The sequence below is a fragment of the Zootermopsis nevadensis genome, unplaced genomic scaffold, assembly GCF_977971745.1.
Source record: "Zootermopsis nevadensis isolate Lab colony 2312 unplaced genomic scaffold, Znev_1.0 Znev_ptg000022l, whole genome shotgun sequence".
Classification (NCBI taxonomy): Eukaryota; Metazoa; Arthropoda; class Insecta; order Blattodea; family Termopsidae; genus Zootermopsis; species Zootermopsis nevadensis.
Window position 1 is genome coordinate 14,233,632 of NW_028259154.1, and position 22,656 is coordinate 14,256,287.

At 36.5% G+C, this 22,656-nt stretch overlaps 1 protein-coding gene across 1 annotated transcript in view; it reads right to left on the reverse strand.

The window, feature by feature from the left end:
* Nucleotides 1–22,656, reverse strand: part of LOC110839745 (uncharacterized) — a 276,902-nt gene that overhangs the window by 53,375 nt on the left and 200,871 nt on the right. Inside the window, exon 4 of the mRNA XM_087353670.1 lies at nt 16,661–16,712. Coding sequence (XP_087209796.1) covers nt 16,661–16,712 — 52 coding nt within the window. The remainder of the gene's footprint in view (nt 1–16,660; nt 16,713–22,656) is intronic.

A 22,656-nucleotide genomic window follows, 5' to 3' on the forward strand; every position in this document is an offset into this window, starting at 1 on the left:
TTAAGAAATGTAATGATACTGAAGGCTTTTACTAAAAATTTGTTCGCTATTTCCAGTTTCGGTTCAAATCGAGTATAAATAATTGGAATTTTGTATCAATTCCTATATGAGCTTCCGCAGGAACGTAAATCATCGTGATTACTTTATCACCCAGAGAGGCGTACACACGACTATTACTTTATATCAAATTAACAATTAGCAAGAACGCGCACAAATATTTGGTCACGTAACATGACTAACTTCACAAAGCGAAGTTTTGATTGCAAACTGATAGTTACTCAGCTTGCCAAAAAATCACCGTCTTTAATGAAACCCTGAAGTATCATTACAGCGTGTATTAGCTTTGTTATGTTGCAACATTTAGACATTTACGCTAATGAATACAGCAAAACGGAAAAGAAGAGACAGGGTTTATGTCCTTCTCTCCCCCTTCCCCATTTTGCCTGAAGACGGAAACAAAACCTATAAATTTATAGTTTAGACGATGAACAAGTTCAAAGAAACTACTTTACATATTAGGATATAACGAATCTGGAATAGTTACGTAAGAATAGTCCAAACTGGAAGATAACACTTCAACGTTTATAAACTAATTATCCAAATCTTTAATGTAATTTTGATGGAAGTCACAACCACATAATTCAGATAAATACCTGATTAAGAAGTCAATAATAATATTTGCCTGCTAAATTTTGCCTCTCATTTTAAGAGAACACTGATTGCAGATGAGAACAGGGTACTGAGTAAAACACTGCACCGATACAAAGTAGCAAGAGAGTTGAGAACAGGAGCAGATTTTTTGTACCGACGTCAAATTTTACTCGGATCTTCAGATACACGATAATGTGGGACAAATGCATATAACATTTTAGTTAGGTTAGTGTAACAGAAGAGACCATTTGGTTGATCCAGGCCGTTGGAGTATACTATTAAAATGAATCTTCATAAACAGTGTGCGATTGTATGGAATAAATTAAACTAGCTCGCAATTGTCGAATGGCGTGTTCTTGAGAATACATATCCTTATATACATCGTGACATTTTATCGGCAATGCGAGTCTCAGCTTCTCATTAACTATTTTCCATGGAGTTAGTTACAATATTAAAAAGGAGAGCGTAATTATCATTTTCTGCAAGCGGTATATGAGGAATTTCTTTAGATTAAAATCTTCTCGGGCTATCATCCTCGTCAAATGGCTAAAACATGAAGAGACCAACGTTTCGAGGTCCATCTCTGTCCTCGTCCTCAGGGTACTCTGAGAGGATTTTATTGTACGCAGTCGCCGTGAAAGCTCAAGATCATACATTTCTTTACATTCTTATCGCTATTCAATGTAGAAAATCTAACAAATGATAAACGCTAATGAAACACAGAGTTACAATTGGCCTACTTAGATGTGGACGTTTTGTAATATAGACTATACATTATGCTAAAATAGAGTCAGAAGCGCGACAACTTGTTAACTATTTGAATATGTATTTCTAAATGATATTGAACGATAAAATGAACAAAAAGCTACAAGAGGAAACAAGAACTTGGCGGAGACTCTTATGCAAGCTGCCTCCTTAGAAACAGGTTCCCTACACTCAATTTTCTTGCTGTGATCCGTTTAAATTGTCTATGAAATGGCCGACCAAATACCTGATTCATTCAACCAATCTGACAGAATTAATCAAGCCTGGTTACCGACCTAAAGCAATCTTAAAATAATAAGATATTCATCACTACGTACACTTCTTTTAGGTTATTAACAGAGGGGAGTTTCACTTTCGATAGATAAATGACTTTCATGTCATCTCAGCAGTAATTATTTAGCAGAAGGTGTCAACACTTAGAACAATAAAAAATAACCAAATTAAAGAAAAACAAAGTAAATTTAATCTAACTGAGCTTAAACTTTGATAATGACATTCCGTGAACATTACTTTAATACAGTGTGCATGCAAAAATAGTGCAAGGTAAGTCTCTTATAGATTCGTGAAGTGAGAGATCTGGAAATTTTACACTCAAAATAACACGAAGGAAAAGCAAAGTTAGTTTTGATGCTGTCACGCTATTTATAAAATTTATACAGAGTCGGCCTTTGATCATGTGAGGCTCTAGGTTATGTAATTTACGAGTCCCCCCCAAAAAATCGACAGTCAAATCATTCATTTATTGTTCAGACTGAAGGAACATTGACACTTTAGAGCCGAAGTTCGTGTAAACAGTATTTAAGAATTCAGTACGTAAGACAAAGAAAACTCAACTCTTTATCATTATAAAGATCAAGTAATTAATGCTGTTTAAGGAAATAATCGCTGTTTACATTAGAATCATATATAAAACACAATACAAACTGAAGCAATTGACTGTTAAATCAGACGGAGCTTATAGTTACCATTGGTATCTTAGGGCTTTAACATATACATGAAACTGATGTAAATGAAAGCATTATAACACTGGTATACAAATATTACTGTAAAGCTATATATTAAAGAGTAAAAAGCATTTCTGTGGTTCATCAAATCATGAGGGCCTAAGCTACAGCTCAGTTTTTTAGTCCGGCAATAACACTATAGCAGATGCACGAATTGTACTGCATAAATTTTAAGATTTTCTATAGAATATTTTTTAATGATTTCCCAAAGGAGATACGTTACATCAGAAATTATTCAGGCGTTAAACTGATAGCCTACGGATTAAACGGCCGAGTTTTAATTCCTGTCAGGGACAGAAACTTTACACTTACTGAACACATCCAGAGTTGTTCTGGCATCCACTCAACCTTACGTGAAAGTGGAGACTGTTTTTTTTTATTTTAGGGGAAAAGCGGTTGAAGCATGAGACAGACAACTTACCTCTATATTCAGCTAATCCTTGGCTATTTTTGCCTTCTATCCTCACCTTATGTAGGCTCAGAAGTAGGTATAAAGACATTGCAAAATTTCATGCACAGGCAGGAAATTTCCTGATATTATTCCAAACTTTAATGGCCCTTGGGTTTTACAGACGTAGTCGGGATCTTAAAGAAATAGGGTTTTTGTGTGTGGATTGGATTTATCTGGATCAAGAAAGGAACCAGTAGCTGGCTACCTATTTTAAAAAGCAACAAACCTTCTGTTTCTATAAACATATTTCTAGACTAGATGAGCAACTGTCAGTTCCTGAAGAAGGACTCTGATCCATGGAGATGTTTAGCTCTCGGACTCATTCCCCGCCTTTCAGAAGCCTTCGTCACCGTGACCCCAACTTGACATTTCTTTTTGTCTTCCGGAAACTGGATATTTTTGTGCTAAAGATAATATCTCAGATAGGGCTATAAATTATTTTAGGAAGCGAAAAGCGACACGCACTTGTCCTGCAAGTTTGGAAGTAGCTACTTTTGCTACCTGACACATCATATCATGTTGCCACTCCATCTAAACCGGTTGATTTATCTGCAGTGCCCTGCAATCTGACACTCAGCATAGCCCACATATAGCCTGTGTCCTTTAATCAAAATACATAATCACCTTCTCCTCTTTACTTCCTACTTTTTCTTGTTTTTATCATTTTCACTGCCCTCTTTTATCCAACGTATGAGAGCAGTCACTTATACTTTGTATTCCAACGGTACCAGATTCTAATCTCTTAACCGGTTAACTGGCATCCCATCTGAGCTTTCCGTGATTTTTCTCAGTCCTTCCAGGTGAAGACTCAAATATTATCGTTATCGCTTTCTATCTGATGACATCGTAAATACTGAAGACCAAATAGGTCAGGTTAATAAAATAGAAAAGTTATATTTCATGGTAATATTCGTAGTAAATTTAAACACGACAAGGAGAATAAAAAAGTTCACACATTATTTTCAAAATGGGAGAGGCTGCATTCACCACGTATAAATAACCCCATAACGGACACCCAGATATTGTTACATATCAGCAACGATTCATCAATTTATTGGCGCATCTGCACGTCTTATTTAGGGGTTGCGCGTCTGATGGACCAATAACAACCAATAATGTAATTTAAAATGTAGGCCCTAAAACAATTCTCAGATCAGGTTTTGGAAACCACATCTGCAGAACCGAGACTGGTGGCTAATGAATTTCAGTTTGGACAGTGTCACTACTTGTTCGATCTGTATGCAGGGATCATGTGACTGTTTGCAAGTGTTAACATGTGACGATGACAAATCGATTACTGAATCTTCATAGCGAGGGGAACCAGTTTTGTCCAACTGCATGCTCGGTCGCCTTGGACGTGGTTAGGGGGCGGTGAGCAGCAGAGACAACCTAGCCCAAGTACAAGAAGTTACATCGTCCCCGGACTTTCAACAGTAAAAACAAATCGAAAACTTGCTTAACATATGTTTAATTATAATTTTTAAATCGACCTGTTTCTCGTCTGTGTCAGGGAAAAGAATTATGGAGAATTAAATAATCATCGTCTCGAATGTTTTGTAGCCTGTGACGTGTACGTTTTTACGTGTTAAATTCTGGTTAGTAAAATGCATTAAATCAGTGCACACTGGCAGACATAAGATAAGATAAGATAAGATAAGATAAGATATGGTTTTTATTAAATAATATTTAATAACTATGATTCCTGTAATAATATTTTAAATTTCCCGCTGAATTTAACAGAGCATTCTCTAGTAATAATGCGACAATGGAGAAATATAGGATTTTATATATAACAAATCGGAAATCAGTAGGTAGTAGAATGGGCTATACCCGACCTAATCTAAACTTAAATTCATCTTCCAGACCAGCTATAAGTAAAATACTGTAAATGTCACATATAAAATTAATCTCCACATTTTAACAGATGATAAATTTTCAAAGTTTTCTGGTTTCGCACAAACAAGTTTCGAAGGGCTCTGTGTCCAGAATACGTAAAGAGATAAAATATTTAGTGATTTTTAGTTCCTGCATAGTCCACGATAAATCTAGGGACGGTTCTTGAGATTTTACACAGATTTACGTTGGCGAGAAATTTCCTGCGTTTTATTTTGCACAGTTTTATCACTGGTAGTACAAGATGAAACATACCTATACCTCATACATAAATTTGTACAATATCCTTTTTACATAATATCACATTATAGTAAGGTCATTCCACCAAGTTTTCCTGTATCTCTGCAGACAGAAATATGATAAATTACTTCAAATGTTTATCATTTTTACTTGTACTTATTCAATACGTTTTATATTAAGGAATATGTAAGGACTGTGGTCGTGAAAACCTGGTGTTAGGCGGCCACAGATCGCTGTATAGAGTACTCAACCAAATATATATTCACACAGTCACATAACGTCATGCTTTTGACACTAATAGCAGGTGAGAAGAATCAGACATAAGTTATATGTGTCTGAGACAAGGCAATCCATTATAAACGTTTCACACGGAATGCTTTAAGTTAATGGAGAATACTTGCACACATATTTTAATGTTAGACTGCATTGTCTAATAAATGCAGAGAATACTGTTGGTGTCGTCACCACAATACCAGACAAAATCTACGGCATAGGTACCTAAAAATCCTTCGGAAATGTGGCAAAATTAAATGACTACAAATAATAATAATTAATCAGAATCACATTAAATACGAAATTAATAGCACAGAAAATTCATGGAATGCTTGCTAATGTCCAGTTAAGAACTTACAAACATGGAGAAAGTGCGAAACGTTTAGGTTGAAAACAGATAGAATTTATGTTTACGGAAATCATGGATCACTGAATTTATAATTGAGTAAGTAACGTTAATTAACGTCCTCAACATTCAGACTAAGACTTAAAATAAACGTCAGGGACTAAAATCCCTTCCATAACACTAAAACGTATTCAAAGCTACGACAAACTCTAAATCCTGGTTCAACGATCCTTATTTTCAGGCTAATTTTAACAAATTCAATTATAAAACTAGAGCAAGGACATATACCTGGCTATCCAAATGTTGAAATTCTTGTCGGACAGTGAACAAGAACATAGTTCGTTTTGCTATAAAGATATGGAAATGGCTCCAAGTAACAGATGGTATACAAGACAAGTATTCACAGAACAAGCCATTACAATAACGCAAACGGATTATGAAAAATAGCATACAACTGCACAAGATTATACGCAATATATAATATTAATGATATACGTGGAATAAGTCCTACATAAAAAAGCTATGAATAATACGCAAAGCGTCTTGCCAAAACTAGTCATCAAAACGGCACTTTATCAATGATATCTAGAACAATATCTTTCACCGAAATCGATAACATTTTGAAGTCTTTACTGAACTGCAACAAACACATCGTATGTGATTTTAGGCTCTCAAGGCGGTGAAACATGTGGATTGTGTTCTTCTGGGTTGTGACATCGTGTAGTATTATAGGTGTTATTAACATCTGGAAGGAAAGTTTCTAACCATTTACGAGACTACATGGCGCCTAAGTCCAAGTTATTGATGTTCAACCTCAATACACACTATGAGACATACCTCAGACAAAAAGAACTCCTCCATACCAAAACACATCTAGTAGTGCCACAGAATTTAACAAAATTTAAAACGTTTTAGTGATCAAAACAGTTTATCACAAACACTTCACATTTTAAAAAGTAGCCTGTTGATTAACAAGAATTATCGTAATTCTTGTTTTTTTCTTAAAATGTGTGCAATAACTACGTAGACACATCGATCCTGAAGATGGAAGCATGAGTACGAAACAAGTAGCTCGATAACACTTAAGTGGCCAGTGTAAAAAGTGACAGGTAAACAAACATAAGGCATCTAAAAAATATACAGCGGAATGCTGCACTACAGGAATGATTATAAATATGATCAAGTTTTATGACATGCTTTATATTTTAAGTTTCTTGGGTCCCATTTATATTTTGTTTAAGATGACAATAAGAAAAAATTCCTTAGATTTCAAAATCTGTGAGACAATACAACGAACATTAAGGAATAAAACCATATCGGGCACCGAATCCATTTTACCACAAAGTACTACAAATTTTACTACAATTAACAACAAATCTGTGGTGTTACGAAAAACATTATTTTACTGCGGGAGAACTTTAGACGTCTTTGCCTTAGTACGTAACTGACTATTTCATTGTATCAAAGAATGTAAAATATATTATACTGTTATATAAGCCGGGGTTCACTTCATCCTTTTATAAGGACACATTCGCAACGCACTTCCTTCATTTTGTTTAATGTTTTACCTGTACTTCTTTTCCGTAATATTACAGAAATACGAAACAACAAGAAACTTGAAGATGTGAGATTAAATCTTCATTGCAACACAAGTTCCAATCCATAACGGATGCTGGGCGGTGGCCGGTAAAAGGAACAGGTTATTAAGACAGAATAAGCAAATTAACTTACGTGCTTTTGTTAATTGTAAGATAATGAACTTGTAGGGAAGAGAAAAAATGAAAATTAAGGGGAAATTCAAGCTGATCTAATTGCCGAATGCAAATTGCTCTTCTTGTTTCCTGAGGGCTGTAAATTAGCAGATAACTGGAGAAAATCAATGCAACTGGTTTCGTTTCTTCAAGCATATTTGTTGAGTGGCTCTTTGACACACAGTACCAACAGCAGAGTTCCCTAATCAGGACGTAAGCGAAGACTTCGTCAAAGTGCCCTTATTCAAATTATGTTAAATTAAATTAATGAGATTTAAAGTTCTCTCTCCGGTTACTATGAAGATGGCTGTCTTCTGAGCTGTTGCACCGTGTGGTCTGTTGGGAGTTTAGCGATGTTTCAGAGTTTCTTCCTGCCGCTATCATTTGGGAGATAAGTAATTCTACCAGACTACACAGCGCAACAACCCACAAGACAGACTTCGTTTCATAGCGGGATTCGAACAATAGACGCTATCGTGAGACAACTAAGAAGTCTGATATTCTTTTCGTCGGTCTCTTAACAACACCAAACATATTCACATTCGACAATATGACCGCTTTTGGCCACTCCTGATCACGGTGGAACGATTATTTTAACTTTTTAATGAAATGTTTAAAAAAACATAACGTAAGGTTACACTTTCAAGTACATCAGGGCAGAAAAAGAGAATATCCTTTGTGCAATGTAATGCAATAGCCACAAAAACGTTTACGTGGTACACAACACAAAAACTCGCGTCTAGACTGCGTTTTGTTCCCATCCGGAACGCTGTCGAAGAATAATCTTAATGTCATCAAGTTTATATCCAACGATTCTGCAAGGACAATATTAACTATACGTATAGTAGTGTCATTCTTGAAAAGACGATAGTCGCTTATCTGATAAAGAATTTCTCGCCTTTTTATGGGCCACGAAGTTTTATTACCGTGTTTACAAATGCCTATGATTCGATCACATCCGAGCCAGCTTAACACTCAACAACCTTACATCTATTTTAGTATTATCCTCACATCTACGCATGTCTGGCAACAGTTATATTAGAAAAAAATGAAAAATATAAATGATATGAACTACTACTCATTTACACCTGTCACGTGTTCTTTGTCTTTTCAGAACTGACAATACTGTAACACGTCGAACATGGCACCGCACTGACAGATCTCATCAAAGAATGATGATCAAAGGACAGAAAACTAGTGACATTTATAGAAGAATGTCGCTTCAATACGGTGATAAAGACAGGAGCCGAAGAAACGTTAATGAACCATGAAAAAACTCAAAAGAGGACCGGACTATTATTAATGTGCGCTATCGGTGGCCATCGCCGGTGCGTTGTTGATCCGTAATAACCGAAGAATCTGTACGGATGAAATGTAAGTTTAAATGAGTATTAATCGTAGCATCTAGGAGTGCAATAACGTAAAATTTGAGATTTTCACGTCGGTGAGAATGACGATGTTCTTCAGGGCTCTAACGCCATGTAGACTCGCATGTAGATATAAACGTTTAGGAGAAAAACACTGTCTCCATATTTCAGGGCTGAATGCTTAAGATAATGAGAAACTTGTGAACCAAAGGTATTTGTATGTACTGTGTAATTATACTGTTAAAACTCATAATAAAATTGCCTTTAACTTTTACTTGTCTTCATATATTTTCATTTGTACTTATGTATCTTGTTTACTGAGTCAAGACTGCGGTGTTACCTTCAGTTTGTGGCACTCTGTAATTGTACAAAGTGGAATGAAGATTACATCTGTAATTGCTACTTACGTTGCCACAATTAAACCAAAAAATCACAAATAGTGGCAGTATAAATCTGCAATTCTGCCAACAATATCAGGCCATACAATTTACTTTATACAGAATGTGAAATCTCAACAACATAATGTTAGTTGCTAGCTTAGAATTTATGTTTATGATGTTACTTAATTTATAAATAATCATTAGTTCGCTCGATCATGTTTTTGTCCAATTAATCTGTGCATCGCAGTTGAAAAAATGACATCAATACAAGTTATACACAGGTCATGCTACTCTCAAACCCTATAATTAAATTACGCTTGAGAATAAATCTTATCATTGGCAAGGTATTTATTGCAATTTATAGATCAGATCACGCGTCAGCCACTGTTATTAGGCGAAACGTACAAATCCAAATAATCAGTCGTCATTTAAACTGACACCCCAACTCCTTAATTATATTTATAACAGAGATAACATACGATCTTTTTGAAATCTTAATCAATGCCGTAGATTCTAAAGCACAAGTTTATTTCTGTAAATTCAAAACCGTATTATTAAACCAAGAATTATTCTACAAGGAAGTTATTCTAAATATAAATTCCAAGGCCCTCTATTTGAAACCACGCTATTTTCTCAACAACCAACGAAAGAAAAAATAAAAGAACAGATAATAACAATTAAAATTAACGGCTAAAACTTGCGATAATTTTTTTCTTAATGATAGTAACAGTGAAAACTACATTTATGATATTGTAACGCAGTTATCTCTTTTTTGAATATGATGTTGATGTCTTTATGAAATCTACTACGAACAGCTTAAAGTGTTTAAGGTGTCAAAATAAACAAGAACGCATGTGCAAATAGTGTATTCAATATGGTCTCTACTTCTCCAAAACTTGTTTAACTACGTGCATAGAAATCATTAGTACACGCTTATTACATTTTAGTTTCGAAAGGAAAGAAGCTAATTTTTCTCGTAAACCTACCTTAATAATACAAAAATAGTATGTAACCATTAAAATATTGACGGAGATACGCAGAGGCATACATTATATCTAGAGCCTTGTATTGATTTTCAATCGAGATTCGAGGTCGATCTTTCTAGACAAATTATGAAATACAGACAGGAAGCGGTAACTTGAAAGACTTAATAAAGTGGTCGTGTTGTGACAGAGTGACACATATAACAGTAAAGACCGACAACGGTTATACGGAAATAGCAAAATTAACACCAATGTATAAAGGGAAGAGCAGACACTTTGAGAATAGGGTGGAGAAGAAAATATTTGGACCTAAGAGACAGAGGAATGAAACAAACTAAAGATTTTGGAGCTTCGTAATTTCTACTCTTAAAAAATATCATTACGATAATCAAACCGGGAACGGTAATTAGTGAAACATGATAAGATCTGAAGCTCAGTACAAACCTGTAATGAGTACACTTCAAGTGAAAATACCAAGGCATAGATGGGGCAGAGTATTAAAGAAAGTCTTAAGGAAAGAAGAATGGGGGTGGACTGGATTCAACTGACTCACGTCAGGGTCCACTGACGCGCTATTGTGAACACAACAACAAACCTTCCGATCCAATAAAGAACAGATTTTTTGACCTAAGTAAAGATTATCAGTCTTTAAAAATGACCATATGAACAAAAATTACTCTTCTCCATGGCTTTAAATATCACAAACAAGCGGTAATGTATCGCACATTTTTCATACTCCGTAATTCTTACACCAGTTCATCGGAACTGTAAGTACAAGGAGGACAACTTACACTAGGGGTTGAGCGTTAATGTTAACCGTGTTAGTCATATTAGCCCGGGTTATACTTTCAATGTTACGTAAGTAACATTCCACTAATTTATTTATAACATGGGAGTCAGAATCGGGCAGGTCAGCGAGACGAGTAGTGTTACGATGAGAACAGTGGGATCTCGAATTAAAAAGAATGTCCACGGTTCGAAGCCTCTCTTGAAAATCTTAGAAATACTTAACTGTTAAAGAAATTTTCGGTTCTTTATGGAACCCAAATGTTTACTTCGGTGATAGCGAGGGCCCTCTACTGGACCCTATGTTCAGACAGTCAAATAAAATCATCGCCTTAATGATGGACACAAAAGGCACTTCTAATACATCAGCAAACTACTATCAGACTATACGGCACAACATCCCAAAAGACAGTCAACTTAATCCTCGCCGCCGTGAGAACCTGACATCTCACCAATTTTCTTTTGTTTTATTTTTTATTCTCTCTAGTTCTTTCACCGTATATTTTTTCACGATTTCGTTCGTTATTCCTTTCTTTCTTTATTTTTATCTTTTATTTATCTATATTTTATCTTACTTTAAATCCGCCCTCTTTTATGTATTCATTTTCCTCTTTTTATAGTTTTCGCCCTGATAACAAATTCTGAGATACTGACTTATAAGATTCCACGGCATTCACCTCCATCTATTGCCGAGGTTAAGAATGCGTGGAGCTATACTTCCACTGTCCCATACGTTTGCATGGCGTTGTAATCTGTTAATCACCAGACACAAGTTTACCTTCACCGATTTCTTTCATATCCTTTCCGCTTCATCAATGATTATAACTGGACGCTAACACATTTGAAACAACCTTCAAAGAAATCTAGATCAATCACGAACGCTTCCTTCTTGATATGTGCTCTTCATTCCATCGTATTCGAATTTATTTATATATTTTGCCCTTACATTTTGTATTTTGTCATATAATTATACTTCCGTTACTTTGTTCGAAGGCACATGGAAAAAACCAGTTGCAAAATATTTTAAGAGTATTTCATTGGTATTCGCCTAAAAAGACTAACGAAAAACAGCACAAATCTCGGTCAAGAGAGCTGGTTTTTCAGACACGAATCGAACGAAACGCGGAACCCTTGAGCTAACCTATAAGGTATTTTCCTGTGTGAGCCATAAATTCGTCCTCTAAGCAAGTATCAGGCAAAGCCTCGTTTCCACATGACGTAATGAAGACCTAGAACGCGTTGCATGGCCACAGTAATTACGACACACACGGGCACGGACCCGTCCGTCAAGCAGCTACGCCTCTTCAGGAGTCATGGTCCAATATTTATAACTGCATAATATTAGACGTATCGAATACAGTTATTCAGCTGGTCAAGACATTTCGTTCTATCAAGCAACTCATCGCCCTGATGAAGGAGGCAGCAAGGATCTCTGAAACGTTGGTAAATTTCTACCAGAATACAAGGCGTAACAACCCAAAAGACAGCCATCCTCGGACTTACCACCGTGAAAACCTCAAATATATTCGAAAGATTAGTTACTATGTGTATAAAAACTCTCAATGGACCACATAAAAATTCAGTATACATTTACCATTCGCCTCATGCATACAACATGTCTCTCCTAACTTCTTAATTTAATGACAATGTAAATATTAGAGGTCCAAATCGGCCTCATATACAAATGGTACCGGGGCCCTATTTCCTCCGTCGTAGCAGAGCTACTGAAGAGTGTAGATGATCACTCGCCTGCATCTAGGGTAAAAGTTAAAAATAAAGTTGTCTCTGATGCTAAATTGAGCTCCACAATGTATGGACATATGAGAGGTGGAGGTATAAATCCACGCATACTTAACCACATATATAGATGGAAAATTTGAGATAAAAAATTAGTGGAGCGTTACCTCTATTCCCCACATAGTGCTTAATTATGTACTTTTCTTAATCTCTTCGTAATTTTATTTCTTAAGTAGTCCTACAAATAATATCTTCAGCACTGTCATCGAACACCTTCTACCTATGTTCTTCACATATGGCATGAGACACCCACCGTTGCAATTGTGACTCGTAAAAACGCTTTCGCTATCCGTATTTTCGCATATCCGCATTTTTACTTTAGTATCATGAAGAACATCAATAACCTATCCGCGGCCACGATAGAAATTGCCGCGCCGGTCCACTGACTTCCTAGCACCGTTTCCCTGACTCCTTCACCATTTTGATTCCAGGGACTACAAATTAAAGGCTCTCATAGAGTGTCACTCTGAAAATCCACGGAAATGTTGTACGTTTCTCGTTTTAAGCGTTTTCGATATACGCGGCAATTCGTAGGAAAGCAACCCCGGCGTATAACGAGAGCTTTGTAGTTATATAAATAAATCCTTACGTTTTCGGTAAGACACGAGAGAATAAGGGATACTAAACTATAAGGTAGTAATTATTTTCCTGGTTTAATACATTATTCGTTTTCGTAAACGTAATTTGGTTTGTTACTATCTTTCACAAATTTTTCGAGTTTGCCACATTTTCGTAAGGTCTGCATTATGGTGATGAGATATTAAAAATTTCCAAGTACTATTCGCCAACATTCCTCACTGGAAGCGCATAAAGCCAGGTCTTCCAGATGAAAAAATTCTGTGCGCCGTACAGTCGTGATCGATAAATAATGTAAGTTCCCAGAAGGGGTCATCACACTTGTTGGAGTGCTGTGATTAAAATATTGCAGAAACAACGCCAAGAGCTTGCATAACACGCAGTCCTGGACATCAGTCAAGTTGACTTATTTGGTAGTGTTGCAAGTATAAAAGAACACTCCGGGCTAAAAACCAGTCCGGCTCCACTGCTTCAACGGACCTGGTTCAGTGTTGCCGAAGGCTGCCACTTTTGATACAACTGTTTCTCAAGCTTCCTCAGTTCCTGGTTATGGTTCATACTCAGTTATTTTGCAAGGATATATCAATAGGTAATTTTATGTAGCGTCGAAACGCGATAGAATAGGTAACTAAGAATGTGATAGCAGAACCCAAAGATTCAACATCACCAATATTAAAACACGCTTTTTCGCATTGTCGTGAGCTATTTCCATCATCCTCATAAACCATCATAAATTTATTCTCCCATCTCTTTTTCGGACTTCCTTGCTGTGTAGTATTCTAATTTTCTAAGTTAAGTGTCCAAAGCATTTTTCTGACATGTTTAATAAATAATTCACCCTAAAAGCAACTAGAAAAATGCCTTGAATATACTCAATCCTCATGGCCCTGATGATGGAGACATTAAACATCCCTGAAACGTCGGCCACTTTCTACGAGACTGCACGACCCATCATCACAGAAGACGGTCATCTTCCGCTTGACAAAGCTCTTTGGGGACTGATTTAATAGGCATATTTTCCCTTTGCTTAACGAACCTGTCCCAGTTTGTTCGGGCTCATTACATTTCCTTTCTGCAAATATTTACACAGTCGCTTCTTCCTCTGCGTAAGTTGCAGCTGACTGAGAAGTAAGCAAATAAATGTTCGAGAGATCTCAGATTTGCAGAGGGCGTGTCCAGTTACTCATCTCAGTTCTCTTCACCGCATAACGCTGAGGGCAACTGTCAGACGCCCCCCCCCCCTTTACGTCATCCTTGTGTTTTTTCCGATAGTTTCCTCAGACATAGCGCTATACTAATTCCCATTTATTTTATTTAAGTGTCTGCCGTTGGCTTAGTAAAATCCGTCTCACCAGTCTTGGTTTCTTTCGAAACCCATTAATTATTTCTTAAAAATCTTTACAGACAAAAAAAAAGAACTCATTGCCGATTTAGGCGATTGCCTAATTAACGAGCTAACTGGCCATCTCTCTACCTTGTTAACTACCTACGTGACAAACAAATCATCTACTGACTGATTAACGGACAAATCAGTAACTGTCTTGTAACTGAGTGACAGGGTAGCGCAGGTTAGCTTATTAATTATCGACATATTTTAAAATTCTGTCACAACAATTGCCTAATGATAAGGAAAACCACGGAAAATTTCTATCACAATGAAGTCCCGGTTTAAAGATGGCATAACTCTAAAATAAACAAAATTATGTATTTGAAACGAAGAATACCATATTGGTGTAAAATTAAACTTTGTATTTGTACTTTAGCCTTATATTTTTTATAAGCGCTCAATTTTACTGCCGCGATTGAATTTCAGATTTATAATTTCTTTGGGCCTAATAATGATTCGACTACAAAAGTGTTTTTTCTCTACTTTTTCGTTGCCTTATTCCTCCCAGGCAATGTACCCTCTTCATCAGACTGTCCGCAACTCTAGTTCTCCCTCAGAACAAAAGACCAAGTCCCGTATTGTCCCTGCACTTAAATATCACGCCATCAAAATACAGCAAGTGTAGATTAATCTTTACGCTTTCTTAACTTTAGCAACAGATTGGAGTGAGATCTGGGCTTCAAGCTATAGTCCCGCGCCTTCCTGAAATCGAACCCATGTCATCCAATAGACGGCGTCTCAGTATTCGCTAAGACAGTCCGGTACTCATCTGGTAGGTCTGTTTAAAGTTGTATATAATAAGAAAGCACGGCTTTGCCCCAACAGGTTCAGAAAAGCAGAGACGAAATTACAAAGGGTATACATTGCGTCGCGTATGGCAACGGGTTGGTCACATTTACAAATACGTTTTGAAGCGACTACTTTAGATACAAGGAAGTCGTTAAAATGACTACGCCAAGAGCTTTTACTGGGCTGGAACAGAAGATCTACTTCACCGGCGGGAAAGAAAGGGATTGTGTAAACAGGGAAAGGCATGAAGTGGCAAAGAAAAAGTTCATAGCTTGAGAACCAATAAACAACTCGTTTGTAAATAAACTGCACACAAATACTGCGAAAAGAAATAGAAAGCTTTACTTTTGAAGTGATGTGCAAAAATATTTACACTTGAACTGCGAAATTTTTACAAATATGGGCTGGATTTTAACTGGTTCACCAGTGGCAGGATCCAGTGAACTTCGGATTATATAATAGACGAAATTTCTTGAACTGCTAGGAGAAACACAGTTATATAACGCTGGCTCGCAAATTAGGTATGCTACAGGAAAATGTTTATTTTATCGTGAAAAGAAATTTACTTCTGTAACTTCATGCCGACCGAAAAAATATCCCTGAACAATTCTATTGTTACGATGAGCATGAATCTATCAAACGCCTCTGTAAATACTAAACGTATGTCTGATTTCAACAGCGGGTTCAGAGAATCAATTATTTCTCACTACGCGGAATTGCGATCCTCAGAGATGCACTGTTTGCTATTTGTTGCTCGTTAAGGACACTACCCGTTGTACGGCACTCGACCTCCATTTTTGTTTAAACACTTGGGTAAGTTTATTACTAATAAAGACTTAAACGTAAAGAAGAGCAAACTAGAAAGATGAATGCAAGAAAAACATTACCTGAGCAATAAGCTATTAACGTCTGGGTAAAACACTATTGAGGACGGCCTACCATTTACAGATACGATGTACCGCTACTTGCTAACGTGTTCTTCGTTCACAAAGTGTGGACGAAGAAAGAAGCGAACTGAATGATTCAAGAAAGAATATGGAATAAAAAGGAAATAAAAGAGAAAGAAGAAAAGATGATAAGAGAAAAATATATCCTCGATCTCCCAAGTGTTGTACAATAGGAGTATCTCGATTAGAAAAACAATGGATCAGAGGCAGGGCAGTTAACGATTGATCTCATCATTATAATTAAAAATGAGTAAAACAAAGCAGCTGAACTCACCGTCCGGTAATGAAGAAACACATCTCGGCGTTTTGATGGACATTCCAACAAACTGCAACCAAACACAACCATCTGTTACAAACGACAACATCCTTGCACATAAAAGATAAAACAAGACGTTACAGTTTACACATGGTAACATAACTGCGATGATTTCTAGGGAAAAAAACTCCAAGTTCACAGACTTAAACATATCTATCTACTTGTTTCTCTTCAGGAACCAAGCACTGCGTTCACACATTTTGTAAGACCCAGATCTTCAGTCGACCCTTTCAGTACATAAAATACGTGTAGTGTCCTTAAGCCAACACAAAATGCCTAGAAGGTGTACGACAATTATCTCTTTACCGTTCGTTTCTTTCTTCCGTATCCATTGCATCTTTTATTCACGTCCTATTTATATCTAATTCTTCTTCTTCTCTATCTTTCAATATTCCTCTACTTCTTTTTCTCCATCCAAGATTTCTGTTCTCTGTTTCTTAGATTGTTTCTGTGCTTATTTCTGTTTCCTCGTCTTCCTCCCGGTCTTCTTTAACCCCTTCATTTGCCTTTGAATATCTCTTTTAGCGTATAACCAACTATGAACGGTAATTATCACGTCAATATTCTAATAGTTGTGAATAAATAAAATCCAGAAATAATTTCACTAAGGTGTTAAAAATGTAACGCAAGTAAATTAAGTGACACATTAAGATAAAAGCTAATCAATGAAAATAAATATTTTTATTATTGAAAAATATAAACATCATTTCAAAGCGTTAGGAATTAAATTTAAGCAACATGCTCTGATACGGAGAAGAAATCGAGATCATTTACATTCACCAATCACTAATACAGAAATTGTGGTCTCTGGAGTTAAATTAATTTACAGAGTCAAGTCTTTCTACACCGTTTAGCTATTAGCACCGCCTTGCCGTCGAACGGTTTCCATACAATTAAATGTGTTGTGATCATGGCAGGCAGCCAGCCAATACGCCTCTTCCCCTAAACAAATTTCTAGACGTCCCGTGGTATCAGTATTGGTCACGGCCATCTTACAGATACAGGGCGGATCTGACTACAAGATACTGAAAGCTGTCACACAAGTAAACACTGAAACCGCTGAAGTTATTACAGCAGGGAAATTTGTAATTCTTATTAGACAGCTCAGTGAAGTTTATAGCTGAGTACTCTTAACAAAAGGCTAAGCATAAAATACGATATACAAATATTAAAAGCAATCGACAGCACATGCAGATGATCAGTACCTGCTAGATGAATCAAAGGATAAATTACAAAATACGATACAAGATTAAAAATAAAATCACAATCAAAATTAAATCTATTGGAAAGCACAACAACAACAACAACAACAACAACACCTGAGCAGCGCAATTTATGTTAGACAACAATATTTTTCAAAAATAAGTACAATTTAAATATCCATATTTTCGTTAAATTATCTCAGATCTCAGAAATGATATAGGCTTGGAAATATAATACGATCTTACAATAAAATTTATGACATTGAATATAAATTTCTGCAAACAAACTGGAACAAAAATAATAACACATTACATATAGTTAAATAATTTTTGGAATGTGGTGGTGAGGACTTGGTATTTAAGAACATGAAGACGGGAAGCAGCACAGATTAAACTTCTATGATCTTGACTGGACGTTATAAGACTAAATTACTAACGAAATACAGATATTAAAGAAAAAAACATTGTTGTTCCAGATATCATCAGTAAAACTGTGAAGACTACCAGAAGCAGACTTTGAAGGAAAATGTCGTGGCCGACTTTAAAAAATATCCCGGGATTCGCCTGGAAAAATTAAAAATACCATCACAAATCACAAAACAGTCTTGAATGCGTTCGAATTTTGAATGCGTTTTGCCAACTACGGTAGAGAATTGCCCATACAACAGCATACTCCCTAATTCTATTATTATTGTACCCCAATCTACGCTTAAGTTTTCCAGAATACTTCTTTAAAATGCTGCGTGTTCGCTGATTCGACTAGCCTACTCTTATTGATTAAGCCTATAACTAATCGTTTAACAACGCATTTCACCAACTTCATGGTACAGGTCCTTTCTCTCGCAAAGCTAATAGTCATTCAGCCCGTTAATTTATTTATCTTTTTGTTTATAGAACGCAAATATCTACCACCGTATCCAATCCTAAACTAGCTGACTGCCGAAGACAATCAAGGTTTTCACGGCGATGAGTAAGAAGATGGATGTCTTCTGGGATTTAACACCGTCTAATCTGGTAGATACCGACCGACGATTCACGTATTCACATCCATTTTAATAATATCTTCCAATCTTCGTCCGGTTCTACCAAGTGGCTTGTTCATGTAAAGCTTGAACCCGTTGCAGTGGACAACTAGAGCAGTCAGTGATCCTGGCGAAACTGGCGGTCTCAGTGCGCTCATTCGGCACCTGTCATCTGAAGTCAAGGAGAACCTGTCGGTCGGCTGAGAATCTGCGACACTGACCTGGCTTAAACCGGGCCGGGAACAAAAGTGAAAGCATCCTATCGCCATTCCGGGCCTCGTGAGGTGCACGAGTGCAGAACCCGGTCGGCGTCGCAGAAATTCATCCCTAAATCCAACCAAGGGAACATGTTGCTTTTAACGGTTTGTAAACCTGATTACTGGCCAATACGCCTTGATGCGTTACGTCTTAAAATTCTATATGTAATAAATATCAAATACCATAAAACGCAAAGAATGAAAAATAAAACAATATATGGGTTGGAAGACAAATGAAATGAAGACTTAAGAATGAATAACATGGGTTAACAGTAGTCAAGGAATTGCTCTGGTATTATTTTGAGTGCTTTCGCTATAACATAATAAATTTCATATTATTCTAAAGACAATAATAGGAGTATAATGTCCTGATACTTTTATTTTTTATGTGCTATGGTTTCCGGATAAATAACAAAGCTTATGAAAGTCAAAAAGGCTTACATCAACAACACTTTTAAAACTTGGAGGTATAAAAGCTCATGCATGATTCTCTTCGAATTATACAACAATTGTCTCTTGAAAACTTAATTTCAACTCAAGGTGACTATATTGGTCGAAAAACGTAGTGACGTTTTAGACTCTAATTCGTGACCGTCACCTAAATCAGAAAAAAAAATCTCAGGGCCTCTAACTGTAGGTTACGTTTTGTAACGCAGTAAATTGATACACGATTCGTCTGAATGTGTATAATCATAAGTTCGTTCGTCCGCGTTGCTGCTATTATCGATGGCAGAGAAATAACAGGCACAAATATTCTACAGCGTTTAACAAAATACCGATGACATGAAAATCTGTAAATGTGTTTAATGAATCATTAGGGTGGACAGACTACCACATACGGAAGTCGTTGTACCGTAAGACTCTCGATATAAAATATTGTTTCAAAACATAAAGGAGAATGCGAGAGAACTGTCTAGAAAATTACAAAGAAAAGTACGAGAAATCTCAATGATGATGTCCTGTGATCTGGCCCAAAGCTTAGGACCTAGGGTCGGCGCGGGTCTTGAACCTATATCGTATCAGTAGGAGACTAATCTCACTGTGAAGATTAAGGTCTTAATTTATGGGTGCTTCATACTGGGTGGCAAATGCACTTTTATAAGAAGGTAACACATTAGACCGCTGACCCGTCATGCACCTGTTAAACCTCAATTCGCTATAAATTACATGTCTTATTATGCATACCTGCATACACGTACAGACATTGTCATTCATAAGAATATGAATAACGTAATAACTCTGTGGTCTAAAATCCCTCCTCAGAAGCTTACAGTCGCACAACCGGTCGAGAAATTATCTGTATTTCATAGAACCTGAAGGTTCATTACCGTGTTCGCAAAAGCTCAATACTAGACCCAGTTCTGAACCAACAAACTGTCACATACAATTTAAAATCAATTTTAACAGTTTTTTTTAAATATTTTCCCACATTTATCACCCATACATGCTACATGTCCCGCTCATCTCATCTTTCTTACTATTATAACCTTAATACCCATTCATCTACCTTACTTGGCTTCATGTGATTTGGCTTCAAGCCAATCGATAGTTCGATTAACACCAAGGTACTGTGCTGTGAAGTGTCGTCATTAATCAAGCATAGCAATTAATCGAACTGGTCGGCACTCCGTTTTACTGCCCAAATTTGGCGCAAACATGTTACTAAATAAAATAAACACATAATTGGGATGTCATGTCCAATCGTAAAAATAAAACAAAATAATACCGAAGACTGCTGTCTTCATATTCGCCGCTGCGAGAACCTTAAATCCTCCTTAATTAATATTATAATTTGTGAAGGGAAATTTGCCCCTATACCGAATTAAGTACCACGTAACAAGGTTGTACGGGGAATTACAGGTAAAGCTCCACGCATCTTAGCTTCAGCAATAGATGTAAGTGTGCTCTGAGCCTCATGCTCGTCTACTATTTACCCAGGAAAGAATTTCAGAATCCATTGGATAAAGATGATCTGTTGGCCTCAAATCCTACTGCAGACTTAACAACTTAACAATTTAACAACTTTCTTAGTTTACATAGAATATGTAAACACAGTGAAAAGTAATCTTGACCACACGTATACCTTTTCTTATACTTCACACATAATGCAGAATATGGAAACTTGAATGCATGTGTAGTAAGGAACAGACTGCACTGTCGGGCTTAATCAAGATTTACATTTAAATTATACATGTGGCAGACCACTTATAGATAGCAATCGACTGACCGAACATCCCCAAAGTAACATGGTTCGTTAATCCTCATGGACTTTTCACTGCAGTAAATTATTGTCTGTTCTCAAAGGTTCGTAATTTTTTGTTTGAGATTGTAATAGAGATTTCTGTGTTACTGACATAGAAGCGTGTCAAGCTGATGTGTACCGAACATCTTGATGGAATGTTTTCTGTGCACTAGACTGTGGTTTTACCCTTTCCATGCATCTTTTCTTAATAAATAAACCTTATTCAGTTAGTATGGCGAGATAACAAACTGTATGGAGCACAGTCAATGAGAAGCTAATGGCACATACAGCTAGCCACGAAATTCCCTGACTTTTATATACTCCAAAGGTTCATTACCTTCTTCACGAGAAATGACAACGGTCCCTATCCTGAAACAAATGAATCCTCTCCCTAGTGATGGAGGAAAAAATCACCTCTGAAACGTCCTTCGATTTCTTTTAGAATAAGTGGCGTATTGTCCCAGAAGACTGAGATCTCTCGACAATTTGTAGTACGTCCGTACGAAATACAGACTTAATCGAAAACTACTTGTATGTTTCTAAGATAAAATCCGCGGACTGATAGTTGGGCATACACGACATTGCAACCATGCATTCATTTGATATACTAAGAGCAAGGCAATTATAAAAATAAAACTTCATTGCAATTTTACAAATGTTTTCTTTCATTTAGAGTCGATGAGAAAGTATCATCATCATAATTACAGCATATTTGTTACCAAAATAAATTTCTAACCAAACAGAACATCTAAGAAAAATTTTATTTTTAAACGAGCAAATTTCTTTAATCGTTCTGTGGTACAAATGTAGCGTTATTAGAGTCCGAAACAGACCAATAAGACCTTCGAAGAATTAATTCGATTACGTTTATAGGCCTTCCAGTGCGACTTAAGTTTTTTTGTTTATTTAACAAGGATTTATCAATCGACTGAGTTACTATAGGAAACTAATTTATGAATTACGACGAATCTGAAAGGAGAAGGTAGTAAGCTAGCTTAATAAACTGTCTCGTCACTTGACTACAGGAAATGATGAAAACCACAGAAAACAAGGCATAGACCAGTTGATACATGTTGGCTCATGTGACATAAGTTGTTTTTATTAAGACGACTGTACATCTGTATGCTGCAACCTGAGTGCAGGGTCGAGCGTTGTGGAGCGGAGGAAGGTGGCCAGAACGGATTGACAATGACAGGCACAGCGTTGCCCAACACACCGGGCAGAAGGCGAC